Source organism: Siniperca chuatsi, linkage group LG3, assembly GCF_020085105.1.
Source record: "Siniperca chuatsi isolate FFG_IHB_CAS linkage group LG3, ASM2008510v1, whole genome shotgun sequence".
Taxonomy (NCBI): domain Eukaryota; kingdom Metazoa; phylum Chordata; class Actinopteri; order Centrarchiformes; family Sinipercidae; genus Siniperca; species Siniperca chuatsi.
In genome coordinates, this window is record NC_058044.1 from 20,392,970 (window position 1) to 20,414,517 (window position 21,548).

At 40.0% G+C, this 21,548-nt stretch overlaps 2 protein-coding genes across 2 annotated transcripts; one reads left to right on the forward strand and one right to left on the reverse strand.

The window, feature by feature from the left end:
• The first annotated feature begins 9 nt into the window (after positions 1–9).
• Positions 10–4,187, forward strand: ten1 (TEN1 subunit of CST complex). Its single transcript, XM_044190494.1, has 3 exons — positions 10–209; positions 1,669–1,826; positions 2,980–4,187. Exons 1-3 carry the CDS (start codon positions 10–12, stop codon positions 3,129–3,131), a joined length of 510 nt encoding a protein of 169 aa, XP_044046429.1. The 3' UTR covers positions 3,132–4,187.
• A 478-nt stretch (positions 4,188–4,665) lies between these two features.
• Positions 4,666–21,548, reverse strand: evpla (envoplakin a). Its single transcript, XM_044190483.1, has 22 exons — positions 21,321–21,548; positions 17,898–17,997; positions 17,625–17,779; positions 16,650–16,773; positions 15,707–15,838; positions 15,566–15,607; positions 14,904–15,065; positions 14,673–14,780; positions 14,438–14,533; positions 14,142–14,252; positions 13,641–13,787; positions 13,323–13,477; positions 13,116–13,210; positions 12,800–12,972; positions 10,781–10,956; positions 10,446–10,584; positions 10,012–10,205; positions 9,465–9,615; positions 9,158–9,241; positions 8,801–8,908; positions 8,607–8,699; positions 4,666–8,514 (listed from the first exon to the last, which is right to left on the reverse strand). Exons 1-22 carry the CDS (start codon positions 21,362–21,364, stop codon positions 5,116–5,118), a joined length of 5,988 nt encoding a protein of 1,995 aa, XP_044046418.1. The 5' UTR covers positions 21,365–21,548; the 3' UTR covers positions 4,666–5,115.

The window sequence follows — 21,548 nt, forward strand, 5'->3', positions numbered from 1 at the left end:
TCATGTGACATGTTCCCAGGAAGTACACAGTCTTCCTCAACACTTAACTCACATTATTCAACTATTTCAGACTTTCATATTTTTGTCCAAGAGGCTTTTTCTTTTCTGTTTTTTACCACGATGCTTCCCGCAGCTGCAGTTTTTCGGTTCCCCTGGGAAGTAAACTCTGGAGCAGTGCAGGAAGGAGAATCAGTGAGAGTATTTGGCAGGTGGGTTTTGTTTGTGACTCACAGCACGTCAGTTTTGTTGCTCTGAATGGAAAACAGCATTTCTATTTTGCAACGTATTTGCTTGATACAAGACAATTTCTGCATTATGATATTGTAAACCGTGGCGAAAGTAGGTTTGACAAGTCAAATACAATACTTTTTACTTATATCTGGTCTGGATGGCGAAAGAGTAGCGCAATCATCCTTTTTTCATAGTTTCACAAATCTGAAACTGTTATCAAACTGTCTCTAGTGTCTACTTGTTAATCTAGTCCAGGTTTGACAAGTAGAGTATTTTTTTAATTTCATCTGGTCTAATGTGGTCTGAATAGAGAACAGTGCAATTATCCTTTTTTTTTTGTTTTCAAAAAATAGAATAAAGATTTCACAAATCTCAAACTTAAAACAGTCTTCAAACTCTCCATGTTAATCTGGTCCAGGGTCGACAAGTTTTAAGTACAGTTGTTTTTGAGCTAGACCTGGTCTTGTGTGGTCCGGATGGAGAAAAAGTTGTGAAATTGTCTTTTTCTCTGTTTTCACAAATAGAATTAAGGTTTCACAAATATGAAAATGGCTTTAGTCTCTAGGGTCTACTTGTTCATCTTGTCCAAGTTTGACAAGTCTAGTATTTTTTATCTAGACCTGCATGGTCTATTGGGGTCTGGATGGAGAAAAAGCAGTGAATTGACCCTGTTCACCCTGGTTATGGTTTTACATGAAACAGTCTCCATATATATGTATATATGTGTGTGTTTGTGTGTGTGTGTGTGTGTGTGTATATATATATATATACACACATTATATTATATTATATTATATTATATTATATTATATTATATGACATTATTGTTAATGTTGTAGCTGGACGAACTGGAGCTAGTTGTTTCTTCACACTGTTGGGTAGTTTAATTTGTAAGAAATCTTAATCTGCAAAGTAAATAAAACAAATAAAAAGCTGCATTATGGCTACAACACTCATATTAGTGAACTTCAGATAGAAATTGGTGTGGAACTGACATTACTGAGTCAGTTCCTGACTTCATAACTCGTCTCTACTTGTGCTGCTGTTACACGATGCTAAGAGCTCAAAGCCTTTATTATCATCCTGAAATTGTCACTTAAACAAAAGTTACATAGTTTCACTTTAAATACAGCACATAAGTTAATATACTTAGTCACCTCTGAAATAATTATTACTGTTGACTGCTGTTTTTGTTGTTTGTTTGTTTGTTGTTGTTATTGAATAGAATACAACTTTATTGATAGGTGAAAAATTGTCTTTGGCCCATCTGGCTGTTCATACGCAGACATCGCAACACAACAACAACACTGCCGGTGTGAAAACTCCAAGTAATAAAATATAATACACAAAATTTAAGAATACACCTTAAAAAAGAAAAGATTAAATTGTATCATCCAGGCTGACTTGGACATTAAACCTACTTTTTCAATTTTCCAGACTTGTCTGCTATCAGCCTGAGGAGTCCAGGGCTACGCTGTCAGCTCAGCATGCTTCAAAAGAGCACCACGTGGTCATCCAGACCCTGTTTGTGGAGCCCTTTAACCCAATAATTGGGGCCCACTACATAGTTCTGGGAGAGATAGAAAATGCTGAGGGTAAGGAAAGACTTTCTGATCTGTTATGACTGGGGAATGTTGAATAATTTATAAGGATTTTCAAACAGCAGTTTCCTGTTTTTTTTTTTGGTTCCACATTAGAGATGGGATGGTAAACGATTTTATTGTGGATCGGGATAAAAAATACTCAAGATAAGTTGATGGTGGTAAATTTCCATTATCGTGATAATCGTTAATATCCCCACGAGTGACTTGAAAAGCCCAATGCCAGTTGGACTTTATTTTTGTTAAAGGATAAGTCCTGTATTTCTTAAGTCAGGGGTAAATTATATATACTGATGCAATTGATGAAACTGTTGTATGTACCATTTGACATCATAGCAGAGAAGTGAAAAATAGGACCTGATTTAAAAAATACAGGAATTATCATGTAAGAAAGAACAGACTCACACAATCCTGCTGTTTTTTAATTATTTATTTATACTTTATTTATGCAGGGGGATCTTATCATTTATGATTACCTTATTTAACATTGTTTGATTGTTTGTTTTTGACTAGAAAGATGTGTATCCTATCTGTGATGCAACAAAAATATTTCTTTCTTAACAAAATGTAAGGTAAAGTGATTCCAGTATGTTTTATTGCCATTTTAAGAGTTTTAAGCATATTTTGATGATTATCAGGATAATATCATGAATTGCAATTATTTTGGCCAGGATAATCATAAAATTTCCCATGCCTAATCCACATATCAGTCAAACAAGAAATTGTCTGGCTCTGAAAGTAGTATCACCAGATGTGAAATAGTATACAATATTATATTAATATGATTAATATATACATAGATTTTTTTAAAGCTGTCCCAGATGCAGCAATAATTAAAGAGTAATGTTTTCGAGTCAATTATGTATTTTTCTCATGCACATAAATGTTTTGGGATACTAAATTCACAGATGTGAATTCACCCTGTCAGTTTTTTATGTAAAGATATAAAACATAGTATTAAGCACCTATCTAGTTAATTATTTTAATTAACTTGGGAGTCACAACTTACCTTTTTAAATGTCAGTGTTTATTTAAATTTCACTCACATGAATTTAATAAAATCTTGATTACTGGGCTCATTTTAAAAAAACATCTAGGACTCTTTGCCTCTATCACCTGCCTTTATCAGTATCTTCTCGTCTTACAGGGGTTGGAGTGATGGTCCGTGCCCGTGTGCTGAACTGTGTTGATGGTGTAAACATTGCCCTTCTACAGAAAGCCATCAATGAGCAAAGGAGCTTCTTCAGGGAGAGGGAGCGCACACAGGGTGATGCTACACAGCCTGCACATGCAACCTGATCAGGGTCTTCGTTCATCAAATTTCTCAGGGTGCTCATTGAGTATCAGGACTACAGCACTGCCTCTTAAGTTGTTTGCCAAGGTGCACTGGAGTGCTGTTGTGTGAGCTCAAGTAAACTTTAAGACTGTTTGGTTAAGTGTAAAAGACACAGATTAACTATCTTGTCTACCTCTGACTATAACAGTTTTCGACACTTCATTAGTCCTGGGGTTGCTATTTGATAATTAAAGCCCCAAATTAATGGATTGACATTAGGGTTTCATGTTTGGTCAACAAAGTATTAATAGCAGATGCTTTGGGTCCATGACTTATGAATATGGTGCATTTTTTTTAGCCATGTCTGTTGACACATCTGATAATAGTAGTTTTTCACCATTTTATATGGTGGGAGTTGCCAGTCTTAATATTCTTGATGTAACTTTGTGGTCTGATATCTTTCAAATGCTTTAAAAATTGTTACAATAGATATGTCATGTATGGGTCATGCAATATAGATAAAAACCAAACTGTGGATATATTCCACTCACATTAAAATGGCAAAGGTATCAAATTGTATACATAAGTATAAATGCTAAACACTCCGATTGAGCACTTTGTACGGATCAGACATTGGAAAAGATATCCATTAGGTTATCTATTAGATACATTTTAGCAGCTAGGTATATTCTGGGCTATTACATAGATCAGGACTTGCACTGAAGCTCTGCTGGCAGAATTGATAGCATGGATGCTAATATAAGCTTAATATGGACTAGAGCTTATATGATTCGTCTATTATCTGTTTAGTACATAAACAAGGAACAATTTTAATAGTTGATAATCATTACTGTTATTTTTCATGCAAAAACGTCATACATTTTCTGATTCCAGCTTCGCAAATGCAAAGATTTGCTGCTTTTCTTTCTTTTCCTTGATAGTATGGTTTTGGACTGTTGGTCAGACAAAACAAGCAATGTGAGGACGTCGAGTTGCATTTTGGGCAATTGTATTGGTCATTATCTTCTGATATTTCATAGACCAATTGTTAGATGATAATAAAAACCACTACAGCCCTAGTGTGTGCACTCTCTCTTACATTTTCAATTGAAGGAATTTTAGAGGCCTAAAGAGGTGAAAGTATCCAGTATCTCAAAAGGGGGGGAAAAAGCGAAATAATAAGCATAATTGGTTTTACTTTGTCATACGAGTAATCATCTGCTGACCCCTCAGATTTATCCTGGTGCCCCTTTAGTGGTGCCGACCCTCAGGTTGGGAACCACTGTATTAAAGGATAGACATGCCCTTAAAATTACATTGAGTATTTAATGGGTTATATTTGCAACCAGCATGCACATGTACACTGGGTGGAGTGGTGCCCATTATTTGTCATTTGATATCAGTTGAGGAACACATCCTCTTCCTACTGACACCTACTGGTGTATAAAATGGGAAGCACCCAGATTTTATGTTTTAACTGAGTTATTAAAGTAAATGTTGAAAATGTGTTTTATTTAAAAAGACTACACAGCACTAAAAGTGAGGGAGTCCATGCTCTTTAACCATTATAATTTACATTTATTGATATTTGTATTTTCATAAAGTATCAGACAAGATTGAATTTAAAGTGAACAGCGTCAAAGATAGCCCATGAGTAATACAGAATCAAATCAATCCTGGTAAATAGCATTTCACCATGTCCCAGTATCCCTAATAACACAATAATATCAAAGATAAACTGCATTTATATTCTCTGTTTTTAAATTAAATCAAAAAAACATCTGCCCACATCAGACATGCTTGGTAAACAAAGGCAACTCAGCAGCAATAATTTTGGCTATGGCTAGACAAACAGCTTTGCAGTAGAAGACTTTTCCTGAGTCAAAATGTACATTGCAATTAATGTAAGAATTTCATATGGATTTCCCATAATCTAATAGTAAATCTTTTTACCATATCACTCCACAGACAAACAGATGGATAACTACAAGTATGTTGTAAACATATCTAGAATCTTGCATATCTAGTAGAGTTGTATGCTGGAGTGTAACCAGACTCTTTGGAGGAGACAGGCAGCATTGGTAAGCCTGACAATGGGTCTTTCTTGCAGCGATCCAGAGCTTGTTTGTAGCTGATCTTCTCCTTTGTGATTGGGTCTACAATATCCTTGATGTAGGTTGTCTCGGCCTGCAGCTCCCTCATCATTGTGGTGTCAATCATTTTGGACCCAATGGCATCCAAGATGCTTACTCTGCGGCCAGTGTTTGGATTGACCAGCCCTCCGGTCAGGTGCTGTGCCTCCATGTAGTGAATGGCAGTTTCCTTCGGCATCCAGCCTTTCTGAACAGCTTCTCCCACAGACAAACACTCTTTGGTCATGGGGTCTTCAACACCAGTGAAGGCCTTTTGTGCATTGAGTAGCCTCTGGAGTTGGCTGTCCTCAATGAGGCCTTTGTTTGCTGCCTTGTGAACTGTGTATCTCTCTTTGTTGTTGATGTCAATGATGCCGCCTGTCGACGCCTGAGCCTCCAGAAGTTTTTGGGCAGTGGTTGGGTCGATCAGTTTACGCATGGTGGCGCTACGTATTGTAAAGCAGGTGTCAGTGCTTGTATCCATTATTCCAGCAACTGGGTAGATTTCTGTAGCAGTGGAGAGGTCTGAGGGGGCTGATTTCACTGTTGTGGTGGACTTTGGGACGATTGAGCTGAACTGGGGTTGCTTCTTATTGTCACCCGCAACCAGCAAGGCAAACTCTGATATGGGAATCTTGCCTTGTTTGTACTGTTGTAGATGATACTCTGTCAGCCTGCCTTCCTTCAGGGCATCTTTGATGGAGTACTGCTTTCCACTCTTGCGATCCTGCAGTAGAGATGTCTCCCCATCAGGTCCCAAGGAAGTAATCTCCTCCCAGTCACACTCCAGTTCCTGCAGATGAATGTACTGTTGTCGATCAATCAGGCCCTGCAGGAAGGCATCATAAGGAGACATGTCTTTGCCTGTATCTGGATCCAGAATGGTGATTTTGGTGGAAACATTGGTTTCTTTGGTCCTTGTCTCTGCATGCTCTTCTTTCTGCAGGTTCAGCAGAAGCTCCCGGATGGTGCTGTCTCGTAGATGGATTTTGTCTTTTTCATCCAGGATCTCCCTCTCCAGACGCTGGGTGTCAGACTCCATCTTAATACTCCTGTGCTTGCTCATCTGCGTTCTCTCACTCACTAGCCTGCTCTGCTGCTGGAAAGACAGGCTGATGTCATGTCTCTTGGCCTCCAGTGTCCTGAGCTCCCGAGTGAGGTTGTCCCTCTCCCTCTGTAAGGCATCTCTGTTCAAAATGAGGGTAGTCTCCTCTCTTGAAGAGCTGGACTTGCTGCTCATCAGAAGGTTGATTTTATCATTGAGACATCTGATTTCATCTTCCAGGTTCTGTCTGGTAAATTTATGCTGAGACACCTGTTCCCTCAGGCGATCCCTCTCTGCTTGGACAGCCTGATCTTTCTCAACACGGACAACCTCTTTGTACACCGTCTTCTCACCAGACTTTTCCCTCTGCAGGATTTCAAGCTTTAGAGTGACGGTACGGATGTCTCTCTGGATACGCAGGATATTGCTGGTTTCCTGGTCCATGTCTGACCGAACACAGTTTGTCAGCCTCTCCAGTTTTGGGTCTCTTTCAACCTTCAGTACCTCCTCGACAACAATACTTTCATCAACAGGGGGTGGGGCATTTTCCAGCTGTGTGATGCGCAGTCGAATCTCTCTGAGTTCAGACTCGGCTTGAATCCTCTTTTGATGCTCATCACTCTCTCTGAGGATCCTTTCTTTATCTTCCACCTTTGATCTTAGCTGCTGCAACTCTAGCTCTAGCTGACGCCGGGTCTTTGCTTCTTCATCCAGGTTCCTGCTGAGCCTCTCATGCTCGACTAACTGCCTTGGGTCCTTCTGTAAACGCAGAACCTCCTGCACAACCACTTTCTCCTCAGGCTTCTGTCTCTCCAACAGGATGTATTTGTTTTGCAGATCAAACACCATCTCTTCAATGCTGCGCCGCAGCTGTGCCTCCTCCCGCACATCTTTTCTCAATCGGTCAGCTTCTTTCTCCAGCAGAGGATCAGATTCATACTTGATGACTTCTTTGGTGACGAGTTTGGTCTCTACCTTGGACTTTTCAGTCTTCAATTCATCTCTCTCTTTCCTGAGTAGTCTCACCTGGTCCTGGATGGAATTGTAAGAGGTGTGTAAATGGTTCACCTGATCATTTAGCCTCTTTATCTCTCTCTCATTTTCAGGGCTTCTTTCCTCCTTAACCACCTCTTGGAGAACTTCCTTCATCTCCACCTTGGGCTTCTCAGAATGAAGGATATTCAGATTAGACTTGACCTGGGTGATCTCCCTCTCCAGATCAGAGCGCTGCTTGCTGGAGTCTTGTATGTCTTTCCTGAGACGCATTATCTCCACCTCTGTGTTCGGGTCTATCCGGTAGATCTCATTAACAATTTCCTTCACCTCGACTTTTGGTCTCCAGTTTTGAACTTCTCGATAGCGGCTGTGGAGCTCCATCAGCTCTTTGGACAAAGAGTTGTTTTCAATCCTCTCTTCCTCCATGGTTGTTCGAATCCTCTTAGATTCAGTGATGAGGTCAGGGTCTTGTTCAATCTTTTTCACTTCCTTAGTGATGACCTTAGGCTGGATGTTAGGAATCAGTCTCTCAAGTGCATTAATCTGGCTTCTTGTCTGGAAGATTTCATCGTTGATGAGCTTGCTCTTGTTTTTCTCATCAGAAATTTCTGTCTCAAATGTTCTCACTGCTCTCAACATCTCTGGGTTCTGTTCCACTTTCACCACTTCCTTCTTAACCACCCTCTCTTTGATGGTTGGTCTCTTCTGCTGGAGAATCGTGACTTCTGTCTTCATCTGAACATGCTCCCCATCTCTCACTCGAATTTCATTTCTCATCCTTGCTATTTCGTCTCTCATTTTAGCAGCCTCTACATCCAGCTGAGGATCTCTCTCAAACTCTGTCACCTCTCTGGTCACTAGTTTGGGTAGAGTGTTTTTGAGGGTTTCCTCCAGGATGGTGATTTTCTTGTTAAACACTTCAACCTCAGTCTGGGTGGTTCTACGTCTCAGGCCCTCTTCATGCAGTGTGTTCTGCAGATCAGCCAAATCACTTTCAAGTTTTGGGTCACGGTAGTACTGCAGTACCTCTTTCTCCTCAAGGCGCTCCACTCCTCGGCGACTCTTCAACGATATCATCCTCTCTTTAAAGGTTCTCAGGTCTGTCTCAGCATGAGTTGCCCTTGCCTTCTCTTCCTCCAGCTCTTTGAACAGACTGTTTAGCTCAAAAGTACTCTTTTGCTGGCTTTCAAGCTGCACTTGTTGCTTTGCCACCACATGGACTTTTTCTTCATTCTGCAGCAGGAAAAGCAAATTAATTGAATGGCAATAAGTTGTCAAGTGATTCGGTTTGTGCTTTAGTTTTTATTCATGACATGTTTTCTTACTTGTGAAATGAGATTCTTAGCCAAGCCCATCTGTTTTTGTCGTTGGGTGTTTTCAGCTGTTACTTCAGTGTAACGGTTGACCAGATCCTTTTCCTGTAATTAACAAGAGACACAGCAAACCATCAGCCACTTTGATCTTTTAATAAACATAACAAATTAATATTATGTTAAAAACATAGGAGTTTAAATGTTACCCCTTTCTGAACAGCATCAGCCAGTGTGAGCACATGGGGTTTCTTTGCAACAGTGGCTCCAGCATCCTCAAGTGTACTGTTGTATTTGTCAACATTGATTTCGTATTCCTGCACAGATGTGAAGAATTAGACTACACTTACTGGTCTGAGCACAAAGTCATTTATTCAGTTAATCAAGTATGCTTATATCCCATTTTTTTAATTGAAAAACCGTGAATTAGAAACGTAATGAAATAATGTCATCTCTGAAGGTAACATTAGGGATATTTTTCTTTTCTTTTATATAATGCCTATAATCACCAATACATTCTCTTGCTAATGTTTTATAGCATTGTATATAACCCATTTGAGTCTTACATTCAGTAGATTCTGCAGGTCTTGAGACAGGTCAGACACTCTTTCTATGTCAACTCCCTTCCTCTTCAGGTCATTCATCACCCTCTATGGTAAAAAGTTAAACAGATGTTAATCACTATGCGTTATTAATATCATCTATCATTTAATAATAGCACATATTTAAAAATTTACATGTATAAATAAATCACTGACGGACGAAGATTAAGAGAGGAGTGGATGCTCTGGTTGTTCAGAGAAAGCATCCTCCACTATTCTCCACATTCTCAATACACACTTCTGTTTGGTCAGGACTAGGAGACAGTCTCACCTCTTGGGAGCTCTGCTTAGCAGCGATCTGAGATAGATCATCATTGTAGTTAATCTGGGTTGTAGGCAGGTTGTCCAGGAAGGAGTTCAGGGATTTGTGTGTGCTCTGGAACTCCTGGTTCTTGATTGCAGCTTCTTGTAAGATGTTTTCTCTGAGATAATTCATCAATATGACAGACAATTTAACAATTGGTTAATTTAATTAACACAGGTTGTGTATGTCTATGAGCTGTGAACAGTCTAACCAAAAGGGGATTTTCCTTTCCCTGTTGTTCCATTTGAATACTTGTTATAGAGCTGAAGAAGCAAAACTGAAATCTGGATTTCACAAAATAAAGCAAAGATTAGAAGAAAAGACCAATTTCATGTATCGCAAAAATATGTATGTATGGGTTTTTTTTCTTCTTTCATATCCTTTTAATCATCTTGTGACCCTCAGATTTATCTTGTGACTCCTTGGGGGTCCTGACCCCCAGGTTAGGAACAAGTCTTATAGTGGATCCCAAACAGAAGTAACTGAACTGATTTGACCGCAGTCTGATTCTCACCTCTCATTCAGCTGATTGGCCACGTTTGTGTAGCGGGTCTGCAGCTGCTTGACCTCTGTTCTCTGGCGCTGGATGTCAGGGCAGTATTCCTGATAGCCCTGCTGCAGAGAGCTGCACAGCTGCTCTGTGGTCTCCAGATCCTGATTCAGCTTCTTCATGTCGTCCTGAGCCACTGCCACAGACTTACGCTGGTACTGAATACAGCAAAGGAGACGTGCAATTTAAAATCTGTCAAATCTAAATTGAGTCTATGAGAAAGAGAATCACCTTGTATGTGGTAGAGGTAAGATTTTAAAGAGGTCAAAAATCCAGCAACACTATAGAACAACTTTAATGTTAGACCAATCCGTTTCGGCTCGTGGCCTTCATCAGGGTCATCCATTCTTTTGTAGAGGTAAGATTTTACAGGAATGTGGGAATGCATATTTCCTCACCTGAATGTCCTCAGTGCGGGCTTGGATAGCATTTGGCACGTCAGGGACTGGACCATCTTTACTCAGATTCTTCTCAAACCCAGAGACAAGGCCATCCACCTTCTTAATCTGACCCTCCAGGTTGAGAGATGCATTTGCTCTGAAAAATAAATAAATAAATGTAATGATAAGTGTACTGAGATCATTTAGTTCAGTAGCAGAGCTTGACAAAGACAGATTTATTGCGTTCTTTGAGGAAATGTTTTAATTTGCCTGTTTTAAAACAGGGATAATCATATTTTAATTGGAGATAAAACCCTCCACCACTTCCCAAAGACAAACAAACATACACTTACTTTTTGGTGTAGAGGTCAGCAAGTGCTGTGATGCTGTTGTGCTTGTTGTTGGCAGCACTCAGTTTGAGTGGCAGTGCAGAAGAAGTACCGTTGGGATCTTGGGACAGCAGGGGCTGCAGGTTAGCCTGAGCTGCCAGCTTCTGCTGCTCCAGAGCCTTCAGAGCCTTGGCAGATTGCTGTAAGGGACAAATGTAGATACTTTAGATTCTTGCACTAATATACTATAGGGTTTCATCAAATATCAAATCATCTACGGTTCAAACTGTAAGCTCAGACTAGAATGTCTGCCTCGCCGGTTGAATGCCTCTGCCAACCAGTCAAGTTGCAGTTTACGTCCATGTCTGTCCAGACTCATATAATACTGTATATGTAGTGAATACTTGGAAGGAATTGAATAAAAAGGTATAAAGTGTATTTTTTGGCTAAATGGAAGTTATCACTATATTGATGACACATATGTATGATTCCAGTGAATATATATTGTTGAACTGATTAATGAAGGATTATCATAGATGTATTGGCTAAACAGGTACACATGTACTTGATTACTATGTAAAGATGGATTCTTATAGAGTATAGCTACACAAAATGTAGTGCATTTGTTTTCTGCTGGCATTTTTAGATGGAAAGCCTCTTTATGAGCTGTAGGTGAAACTCACTCACAGGATCACTATTAGCTAGGCGGGCTCCAATACATTGTTTGCAGTCACGTGATTCCGATGACGCTCCAAATTCAGAATGAGGCAGGAAGTAAAAGGCAGAATGGACGAGATGGAGGAAAGCCCGTACTGTGTTATTGTTATTATTTATGATGTTATTGTTTACTCATTGTGTCGACACAGTCAACATGTGTGTCAAATCTGGAATCGCCCGATTCATTCTTAAACTATGGCTTAAAACCTATTTTGATGTCACAATGACCTTTGAGTCAAAAGTGTCACCTATTCAGTGTCGGACCAACTGTGAAAAATAGTCACAATCACTCCTAGTTATGGTGTTGAATAATAACGCTTTCCCACAGTTTCTACAATACCATCAGCCAGGGTATTCACGGGTCCTTAAAAAGGTCTTTTAAAATGTAAGGCCATAAAATGTCTTAAGAGTTTTTAATAATGAATTTTATGATGATGCCTAGACCCATGAGAAATCACGTCGATCCGCATGGATTTAACGTTATGTATTACAATATAAAATCAGTTGTTCTTCTGTGTCCTTCAGGTCCATTTGTGTCCTCATTTTTTAGCCTTCTGTATGTTTGGCCTTGTTCTCCACAGGCCGCCACCTGCTCTTACAATTTTCCCCGAAGGTGACAGGATTCAGGAAGCACTGTAAACAAATAACGTTGATGATGCTAAGCAAAAGTCAGACCCAGGAGAAAGAAACAAAGTCTTATTATCTCTGTAATATTGGCTAGAATGTGGCCACCTCCACCATTATGATCAACTTATTATAAATATTTTGACATGATGTACCCTTATTTTCTGTGTTGTGATCAAGGTTGTGCTGACAGTTTAAGAGCTGATAGTTGAGGTTCTCTGTATGCGTGAGAAACAGTCGGGCTTTTTGGATGGCATTATTTGTGCAATCTGATGCTGAACTACGTTTTTATTTCTATTAACTGTTTGCTTTAGGTTAGTTAAGGTGATAAACGATTCAGCAGAAGTGGTGATATGGCTACAAGAATGTTTTAGTTTGATAGATAAATAAATGTCATTCATACTCAGTGTTGGAATAGGATTATGTATGTTAGTTATGTAAGGTGAAAGGTTTTTGTTTCATGTAATGCATAAGAGTAGAATGCAGTTCATTGCATTAAACATTTAGATTATTATATTTCGATAATTTTGCATCCAAAATTGGATGCAAAATTATATGTCTGCAGTTGATGACATTTAGTAAATGAATAGTTTTACACAAAGAATCCACGCAGAAACATGCCAACAGGAACAACCTGAGCTCCAATGAATAAAGATTAAATGAATAACACAGTTGCCAGTGTTGGGACTTTTTTCCTCTCACCTCCTGTTCCCTCAGCCTTTTGGCCAGATCTCCGGCCGGGTCGCTGTGGCTCAGTGGGGCTCGCAGGCGGCTCATCATGCTCTCCTCAGCGCTGGTCAGTTCATTGTCTAGCTTGTCCAGCTGCTGAGCCAAGGCTGCCACTTTGGGGTCCAGAGGGGCAGAAGACACTGGGACTGAATGAGGAAACAGAGAAGTTTATTGATCTGATTGTAGCCTGAACTATTTGTGCAACTAGTCGTGAATAATTATCATGGTTTATAGAACCAGTGATGCCATATAATTAGGATATTTAAGAATTTCATTTATAGACAACAACCTGATTGTTGGGACCTGGAGATGTCTGATTTGTTCTTCAGGGAGGCCACCAGAGCAGCTCTTCTCTTCTTGATGTCTGTCAGTTCACTACCCAACCTAATGAATTAAGAGAGAGGCAGAGAGGAGGGTAGAAATAGGATAGGTATCACTGACATATTCTTGCTTTGTTTGTTGTAGCTGCACAATAATACAGCCTTGCATTACTTACAGGTCCACTTTGTCAATGGCCTCTGGATCAGGTGGTGAGATCTGGAAGCAAACTCCTGGGATTGTTTTTGTTGCCCCATCAGTGGAGATAACGTCCCAGTTCTTGATGTCTGAGTTAGATTTCAGGGTGAACTTGTCCCCTCTTGACAGAGAAGCCTAGATGATAATAGTAAATAAAACACAAGAAAGTTTAGACAAGAAACATCAGTGTGTGTGTGTGTGTGTGTCTGTGTGTGTGTGTGAGAACAACAGTTGAGAGTCTCTGCCTTTTCTTTGTTCTATGAACACCTAACAACAATTTAAGGCTAAGAAGCTCCACCTTATCTGTCTCCCAGTCACACAGGGACTCCACTGTGATGGGTCGGTTGGGGGTGTTGCGTCGCAGCTTCAGAGGAGCGATGGTGGTGCTGCGTCTCCTCAGGTCTGCCAGCAGCTGTTCACTGTTCTGTACAGCCTTCTCCTCTGCCTGGTGGGAGACAGACACATAGGAAAAGATACCTTACCTCAGACAGCAACAAATCCTCATTCTCATACATTATCCTAGAATTAAGACTAAGAGATTAACTAAGATTAAGAGTCTTAAGTACTTCCTTAATCAACATTCATTTCCAATGCACTGAAATAGCAAAATATCTGACCACCAACTTGTCACTTCTTCATATAACTATTTACAATAAGACGAGTGGGTGCTACAGTGTCCTACATTATATTTGTTTTACTTAAACTTAATCTCTTAACCCCTTTTCTATTAATGGGAGCAAGTTGTTTTTATGTGCATTGACTCGCAGCACTTGTCTCTGTAATAAAAATGTCCCTGTACCTCGAGCTGCATCAGCATCTCTGAGTTGCTCTTCTTGCTGATGGACTTGGGGTCCAGGCTGTTGTTGAGTTTGGTCAGAGTCTCTGACAGTTGCTCAGTCTCCAATTGATACTGAAAAATGGCACAAAAACATTATTTTTAAATTTTTGTATAACACCCGCATGTGTCACCCTGCAGGGAGATGTATTCGGTGGATGACAAAGAGACAAAATGTGTGTATCTTCTCACGCATATTTGACTGAAATGCAAATTGTGATAATAACAAATTGTGGTGCATGCTGTATTGCCATATTTACCCTTTTATACTCCTCCACATTGTCCAGGTGTGTCTCTTGACAAATGCAGAGATTGAGGAATTTCTGCCACTCGTTTCGTACGGCATCTTTCTGAGCCTGGAAATGTAATGTAATGTTATGAGTTACCTTAACATGGATTTAAAAAGGCGTTCAAATGAGTTTAAAAGGTTAAAACTAATGGCGTTTTTAAAAACTTTGCTGTTGAAAGCCGTGTCTTCTGGGTAATGACAGCTACCTGGATTGTGGCTTTGGCAGGGTGTTTCAATTCAATGAGTTTGTCTCCTTCATCCTGGAGTTTGTTCACTTCGCTCTCGTGGGACAGCAGGCTGTTGTTCTTGAAGTTCTGATTGAGATCAAATCAAAATGGGGTTATTTACGTTGTTAACACCATCTCATAATTTAGACTTATAAGTTCCCAGGAATTGTATCTTTCACTGTTTTGGCTCAGCAACCCATCAGTCCTGACCTCATACTGCCTGCGGACGTCAGGCGGGTCCACCATGCGGTCACTCCAGTCCTGCTTTTTGATCTTATCTTGTTCTTCTCCCAGGAAGGCCAGTTCTTTATTGCAGCCCTGCATGTATTCGTACAGACTGTTCAGGTAGTGGCGACGCCACTTGGAGTTGTCCTGAGGAGAGAGTAAATAAAACTGATTAAAACCTCAGAAGCTCTAAAAGTACAAACATTTTATGTCAAATGAACAGTATTTTGAGAGCTTTTGGCTTCTTTAATTTTATGTATTTCTTGTTTAAAAAGCACCAATGGCATACCAGCTAGGGAGAAAAGCTGAAAAAAATGTTCTTATTGGGAAATTTTATTTGCTAAGGTGCTACAACAAAGAAAGCATTCTGATACATGAACAGTAGAAAATAAAACTTGTGTCTTTGACTTTTAATGTACAATAATTAGGTGCATATTATCACATGAGAATACAATTAACGAAAAACAATTAACGAATGAAGGTCAAAGAGTAAACATTAATTTTGTTGTAACTTTAAAGAGAAAGTGATGAGACCTTTCTCAAAGATCTCCCAATAAATGTTCACTCATTGTCTTTATAGTCAAGGCTTTTCATCATAAAACTCAAAAATAAATGATGCACTATTGCACGTGAACAACTCAACTCACCAGTAGATTGTTGTACTGTTTCTTCAGGGCTGTATATTTCTCCTAAAAGACAAGATAGCAACATGTTAACAGGTTTGATGAGCTGCTGCGGTGAATGCAATTATCCTGTGAATGTGTTTTCAGGTAAACACGTTTGTTCACCTTGCTGCCTGCGGAACTGATGCAGAGCTGCGAGTTGTAGGCCTCGACCTCTTTGTGCAGGATGTTGTGAGCAGCAACCTGCTTCTCCAGCTCTGCCATGGTGGGGCCGTACTCCTCCACATTCACCTGTTTCTGAGAGCAAAGATTCCAGAAGAATACAGTTAATGGTATGTAGAGAAAATTACCACCAAAGGGCGAGTCTGACAGGTTGCAGCACTCTTAGTTGCGTTTTGAACTCGCTCAACTCAGGTTAATGTGTTTATTGCAGGCTTGTGAAAGTCTGTAAAGTATTATTGTGTAACAACAAGTTTAAAGGATAAGACTGGTGTTTTTCTGTAGTTTTCTTAACGTCAACCAATCCCATAAAAAAAACCCAATCTGTCAATACTGTTCGACTTCCCTACCCTCTGTGTGGCCCATTTGTTCCTAAAGATGTAAACAGCTCAGAAATATATAGTTTCATTTCTAAAACAGCTGGGCACTGTAGTTTTTAGCAAACATTACTAAAACAGGATAGGCAGTGCATTTGTTGGGGACTGTTTTCAGCGGCGGATTAATACACATTTGGTATGCAAATGAGTATTCACTGTAGCAGGACGGTGTATGCAGGATTGAATCAAAGTAAAATACAGTTTATGGTAATGAAGGAACATGTCACCCAGTGCAACAGTGTGGCTCATTGATGTGATTTTAATAGTTTCTGGACAACAATGGCGCTCTATGGCACAGAGGAACAATATATTTTAGGCTACACAGGTAATATACTGTATGTCAGTAGGATCATTGTTGGTTTTGGTCTTTTCATGGGATTTGCTGACAATAAGAAAAGTATAAAATACTGCCAACGTTATCCTTAACGCTCAACGAATGATATCAATCCTGGATCTTCAAAGAGTTTTTAAGCAGACTGGTCCAAATGTTCAGACATTGTTATTATACTTACTTGCTTCTGGTTTAAGACAGGCCCCCAGTCGATTATGGGCATCAGCGACACGTCATCAATCTGCTCGTAGATGTCTCGGTAGAAGGCGCAGTCCTTCAACCAGCGCTCATGGAGTCGGGTGACACTGGAGTCGGCAGAGGGCAGAGGAGATGCAAAGAACTTAGGATTTATGGAACCCAAAGTGTGCAAAACATTCTGTAATAATCACCATACTATATGCAGCCAAAAGTTTGTTTTTATATTCTCAGTTTTCATTCAACCTTTATTTAAATCTCGAGGAATCATTGAGGGCATTCCCCTTATTTTCAATGATGTCGAGAGTACAAAACAGAATAAATGCACAAAAAAAGTAACGAGAAAACAAACAACAGACAGCAACAGAACACAGTTAAAAACAATTACATTCAAGTGCGGAGTAGTTTGTAATCATGGTTTTAAATTGACCTATAGTTAGAAATGTGTTGAGTTTTAGTGTGTGTTGTAAAATATTCCAAGTGTGTGCAGCACAAAAACCAAAAGCAGTTTTTCCAAATTTAGTGTTCGCACGGAGGACATCAAGCTTCAACCAATCACTAAATGGAGTCAAGTAGAAACGTCACGTTTTACTGTTAGAGATGCCCACCCAACCTTTTCATACAAGATACAATGATGAGTAGAGTAACTGTCACCGGTAATAAATCTTAGAGCGGAGCGATAAACTGAATCCAGAGGTTTAAGAGTGGAGGCAGAGGCGTGTCTATATATAACATCAACATAGTCCAAGACAGACAAGAAGATGGCCTCAATTATCCGCTTCCTACTGAACATTGGAAAATTAGCTCTGTTTCTGTACAAATATCCAGTTTTTTGAAATTTAAATGTAACTTTTCAGTATAGTCGGTGTAGTCTCATAAACCTTCAAAAAGGCTCCACACCTCTCCGTTGGGCAGCCATACTGTAATTCCTCTGTGTCATATTTATTCTGTAACAACTCACTCGCTCTCTATCTCTTTGGCCTGTGGGTGATTGAGCTTCTTGGCTTTGTCGACGTCCAGGAAAAGGTCCTTCAGGAGGCCTTCAGCCTCGCCCAGCTTGTCTGATATCTCAGTCTGATGCTTGAAGGGCAGCTCTTTCCTGTCATTCTCAGCATCCTGGTGGAAGTAGACAACAGGGTGATTTTCTTTTTAGAGAGGGCTGCCAGTCAAAGTGATGTATCATTAGTGCATTAGTTTGTGTTTGTCTTTCAGGCGTGTGCTTGTGTGTTCTCACCACAACCAGCAGCTCCTCAGACCGGAGGATGTCTTTCTCCACCTGGTCGGCATTCTTTTGCATGTGGGAGACCAACACAGCCAGGCTGCTGGCCTGGTTGCTGCAGGGTGAGGAGAAAGGTCACAGGTTAAGCCACAAGCACAGACCAGATCGTGTATTATCAAGAATCAGTTCGGTCTTCCCCCCTCATGCTCCGCAATTCCCCTCACAGTCCCAAATCCTCTGTATCTGTGGGCTGACACTCACCAGTAGAGGTGGCTAGGATTCCCTTCCATGTAAGTTTATTTCATTCTTACTCAGGGGCTCTCAATGATGTACAGTTATCTCATTGATCATGATTTAAAAATGTACTACAAAATAGTTTCCTATACTTAAATGGACTTCAGGTAGACACAGCTGAAAGACTTGATCAACTTGATTATCCTGACCATGTATTTCTTGTTGAAAAAAGACGGTGAAGAGGGGGGACATTTTAATTAGACTTTACATACATACATTTTCAGGAACAGAAGAAAGTAAAATTGGTGTATATTTTTAGACAAACTTCACATCAGCAGCTTTTTATATGAACTAATGAGCCCAGACATGTTGTAAGACAATAAAGTTTAAGGACGACACATATTTTAAGATCATCTCCACATCAAACATCTGCACTGAGGCAGTTTTCCTTTTATTCTTTTCACTCTTTTGTATTATCTGACTGATGCCTGTTTATCAAGATCAAACACAAACCGGCAAACCCGACAAATCACACACTGTCTCAAAGGCTATTGGGATGGCTTAGGGTCAGCGTGAGGATATTTCGTTTCACCTCCCGAGCTACCCCTGAAGCGTTTCTTAAATGCTAACCATTCCACAGTGGCTGACTGTGACTGTCACTGTTTGCTCTCCGTAGATGCCACTGAGAAAAGGTAAGTGACAGACAGACAGACAAAAGGAGGAGGAGATTCTACTGGCTAGCAATGAGAGATGAACTACACCCATAGAACTAAATAAGAGGTTTATCTGTGGTTTTGGAATCAAAAACCAAAAGATTTTTTGGATCTGAATAAAGAAAACAGGATGATGCAATCTACCAGAAGACTACAAGATGAGTTTGAATAAATGGCCAGTTAGTGATCAATTATAGTGGATGTAAATGAAATCAAATCATCTGCAAACAGGTGAGAAATCCAGTGTGTTTAAACAAGGGAGGACAATAAAGGAGCATTGCAAACTTTTGATTGTGGTGAACTTCACGGTAAAATGGAAACTATACAGTCACCAGTCTTCTCATTCACAGATAATTATAATTTTCTTCCACCGCTGCAGAACAAAGAGAGAAACTTGCAGGTTGAATTTCTTAATGTAGTTACACTTTTTGAAAATCCAGTTTCTAGTTTTTCATTTCCCCACACATTCATTCACCTGCGTGTTGCTCTTTAACACCAGGGGTGGCAAATTACTTAATATTTTCTTTTGTAATACCCTCCAACTCTAAGAAACGTCCTCACAATGTGCAACATTTCTACAATTTATACCAAAGCTACCACAGAGCTACAAAGTCACGTCTCCCTGGAGAGAAAACAAGCAAATGTCATATAAGATAGATTTAAGACGACGACCTAAATGCAGTTTCACACAGCTCTTTAACGATGGAGTAACTGAGGATGGCCGAGACCTTGTCGCTCCTCCTGAACTGACTCACTGAGCTCCGAGCTGATCTGGTTCTGCAGCTGCTCTGACAATAGCCTCCCTATTCCTGCTCACTCAGCAGGAGAGACAGGTATGTGCTGTACACACACACACACACACACACACACACACTATATTCTGTACTTTATCTGTGCCTGTCATTTCCAAGATCTTTAAAGTTAGACACTGCACTGGAACAAAACTAAGTACTGATTCATTGGCCAGTTTACATTACTCCTGAGGCAATAAGTTGATTAATCTATTTGTTGATGGATAGAAAATGAATCAACAAAAATTGATTATTGATTAATCATTAAGGTCATTTAATCAAGTAAAAATGTGAAACATTTGCTTGTTTCAGTGTCTGAAATGTGAGGATTTGCTGCTTTTCTCAGTTTTCTATAATTTCAGGTGACATAATATTTAATTTAATTAATAATACAGAATCTTTATGGGTTTTTGACTGTTGGTCAGACAAATCAAAAAACTTGAAAACATCACCTTGGGCTCTGGGAAATTGTGATCCAGATTTGCTAACATGTCATCGACTAAACAATCGATCAAAAAATAATCTAAAGATTGACCAATAATGAAAATAATCATTAGTTGCAGCCCTACTTTAAACTGTCCTAATTTATTTAATTGAAGATGGAAGTTTCTTAACGGCCAACTGAACCGAGCAACTTGTCACTGTGTCACAACATGAGTACAGTTGGGAACCAACGCCCACATAAGAGAAAGAAACCAGCTGAGCAGAACAGACTGCCCAGCCCTCATCACACCTCAGCAGGCAGACAACATGTCCAGGGCAGGGGCAAGGTGACACCACAGGCTGGTCACTACCTGCCTGTGAAACCACGTCAGTATTGTGACGTCCGACAGGGACAAATACAGGGAAACTATTCATCGGTTTGGCAGCTGAATGTATCTCCAGATTCTCTCTGATAGCTCACATACCGGTGCTCCTGTCATACACCATGTGTTTAAAAGAGAATTTAAAACAATTATGTCAATGATATCACCTTTAGTCAAGCATGTCAAAAAGGTGACCAGAAGTACAACCTGTCCTCATCACTCCCCATTACTTAGATAAGTACAGGGCCGAGTGAAATCATCTCATCAGCACCCCTTTACTTGCAGAAAAATCAGTAACTTGGAAGATTACTTTTCACATTTAGCAAATTTAAGGTGGACACACTGAATAATCATTTGGCTGCTTACTGTCTATGTCTCCTTAAGTTTAATGCATGAAAAAGACACGGATATTTCACATATTACACATCAAATTAAGCTTTTTTTAAAATGTTTAAAACCTTATGGTTCTTCTTTGCAAGCAGCCTTAAACCTCCACCCACCAAATTGATGTACTATTTTTTAAACATGTTCTGTATTAGTGACACATACAGTATTTCTACATTTTAAAACAGCAGCCTCTGGGCCCTGTTAACAGGCTGGCAAACATCTCAATCAAAGATTTCAGCACCCCTGGATGAGGACTAACTTTGACATAAATCAGCACTTGAAATCAGTGGAAAGAAATGGCCTGAGCAAGATTGCTTTAAAAAGTTCTTTCAAGCCAACCATAATGTAACAGGAGGCGTACCACAACAGTCAGAGAGAAAGAGGACAACGGCTTGCACAGGAAACATGACACAGTCCTCAGCTCGGGAAGAACATGGCCGAGATCCAGTGTCACCACACACATACATTCATTACATTACAAGTCCCCGGGGGGAACAAAAAACTCACTTGTTGGTCTTGCTCGGGAGCGTACTCTCCTTTTTCTTAAACATCCTGGAGGTTGTGAGGGGTGCGGGTGGGAGGCCTAAGCAGAGATCTCACAAAAATCTCTCACTCTCTCTCTCTTTTAGTCCTTCTTCGTCTCTGTCTTCCTCACCCTGTAGTGCCCACTCTGTCTCTCCTTTCCCTTTGGCTCCTCTCAAACACACTCAAACATACAGACACACACACTTTCAC

Bases quoted from the DNA above. Each gene is read 5' to 3' on its own strand.
- ten1 (XM_044190494.1), top strand. From the start codon at position 10: ATGTTCCCAGGAAGTACACAGTCTTCCTCAACACTTAACTCACATTAT. The intron at 210-1,668 runs GTGGGTTTTGTT...TCAATTTTCCAG, and splicing joins TCAGTGAGAGTATTTGGCAG to ACTTGTCTGCTATCAGCCTG. The intron at 1,827-2,979 runs GTAAGGAAAGAC...CTCGTCTTACAG, and splicing joins AGAGATAGAAAATGCTGAGG to GGGTTGGAGTGATGGTCCGT.
- evpla (XM_044190483.1), bottom strand. From the start codon at position 21,364: ATGTTTAAGAAAAAGGAGAGTACGCTCCCGAGCAAGACCAACAA. The intron at 10,585-10,780 runs GTAAGTGTATGT...TTTATTTTTCAG, and splicing joins GCTGACCTCTACACCAAAAA to AGCAAATGCATCTCTCAACC. The intron at 9,616-10,011 runs GTGAGAATCAGA...GAATTATCTCAG, and splicing joins GCCAATCAGCTGAATGAGAG to AGAAAACATCTTACAAGAAG.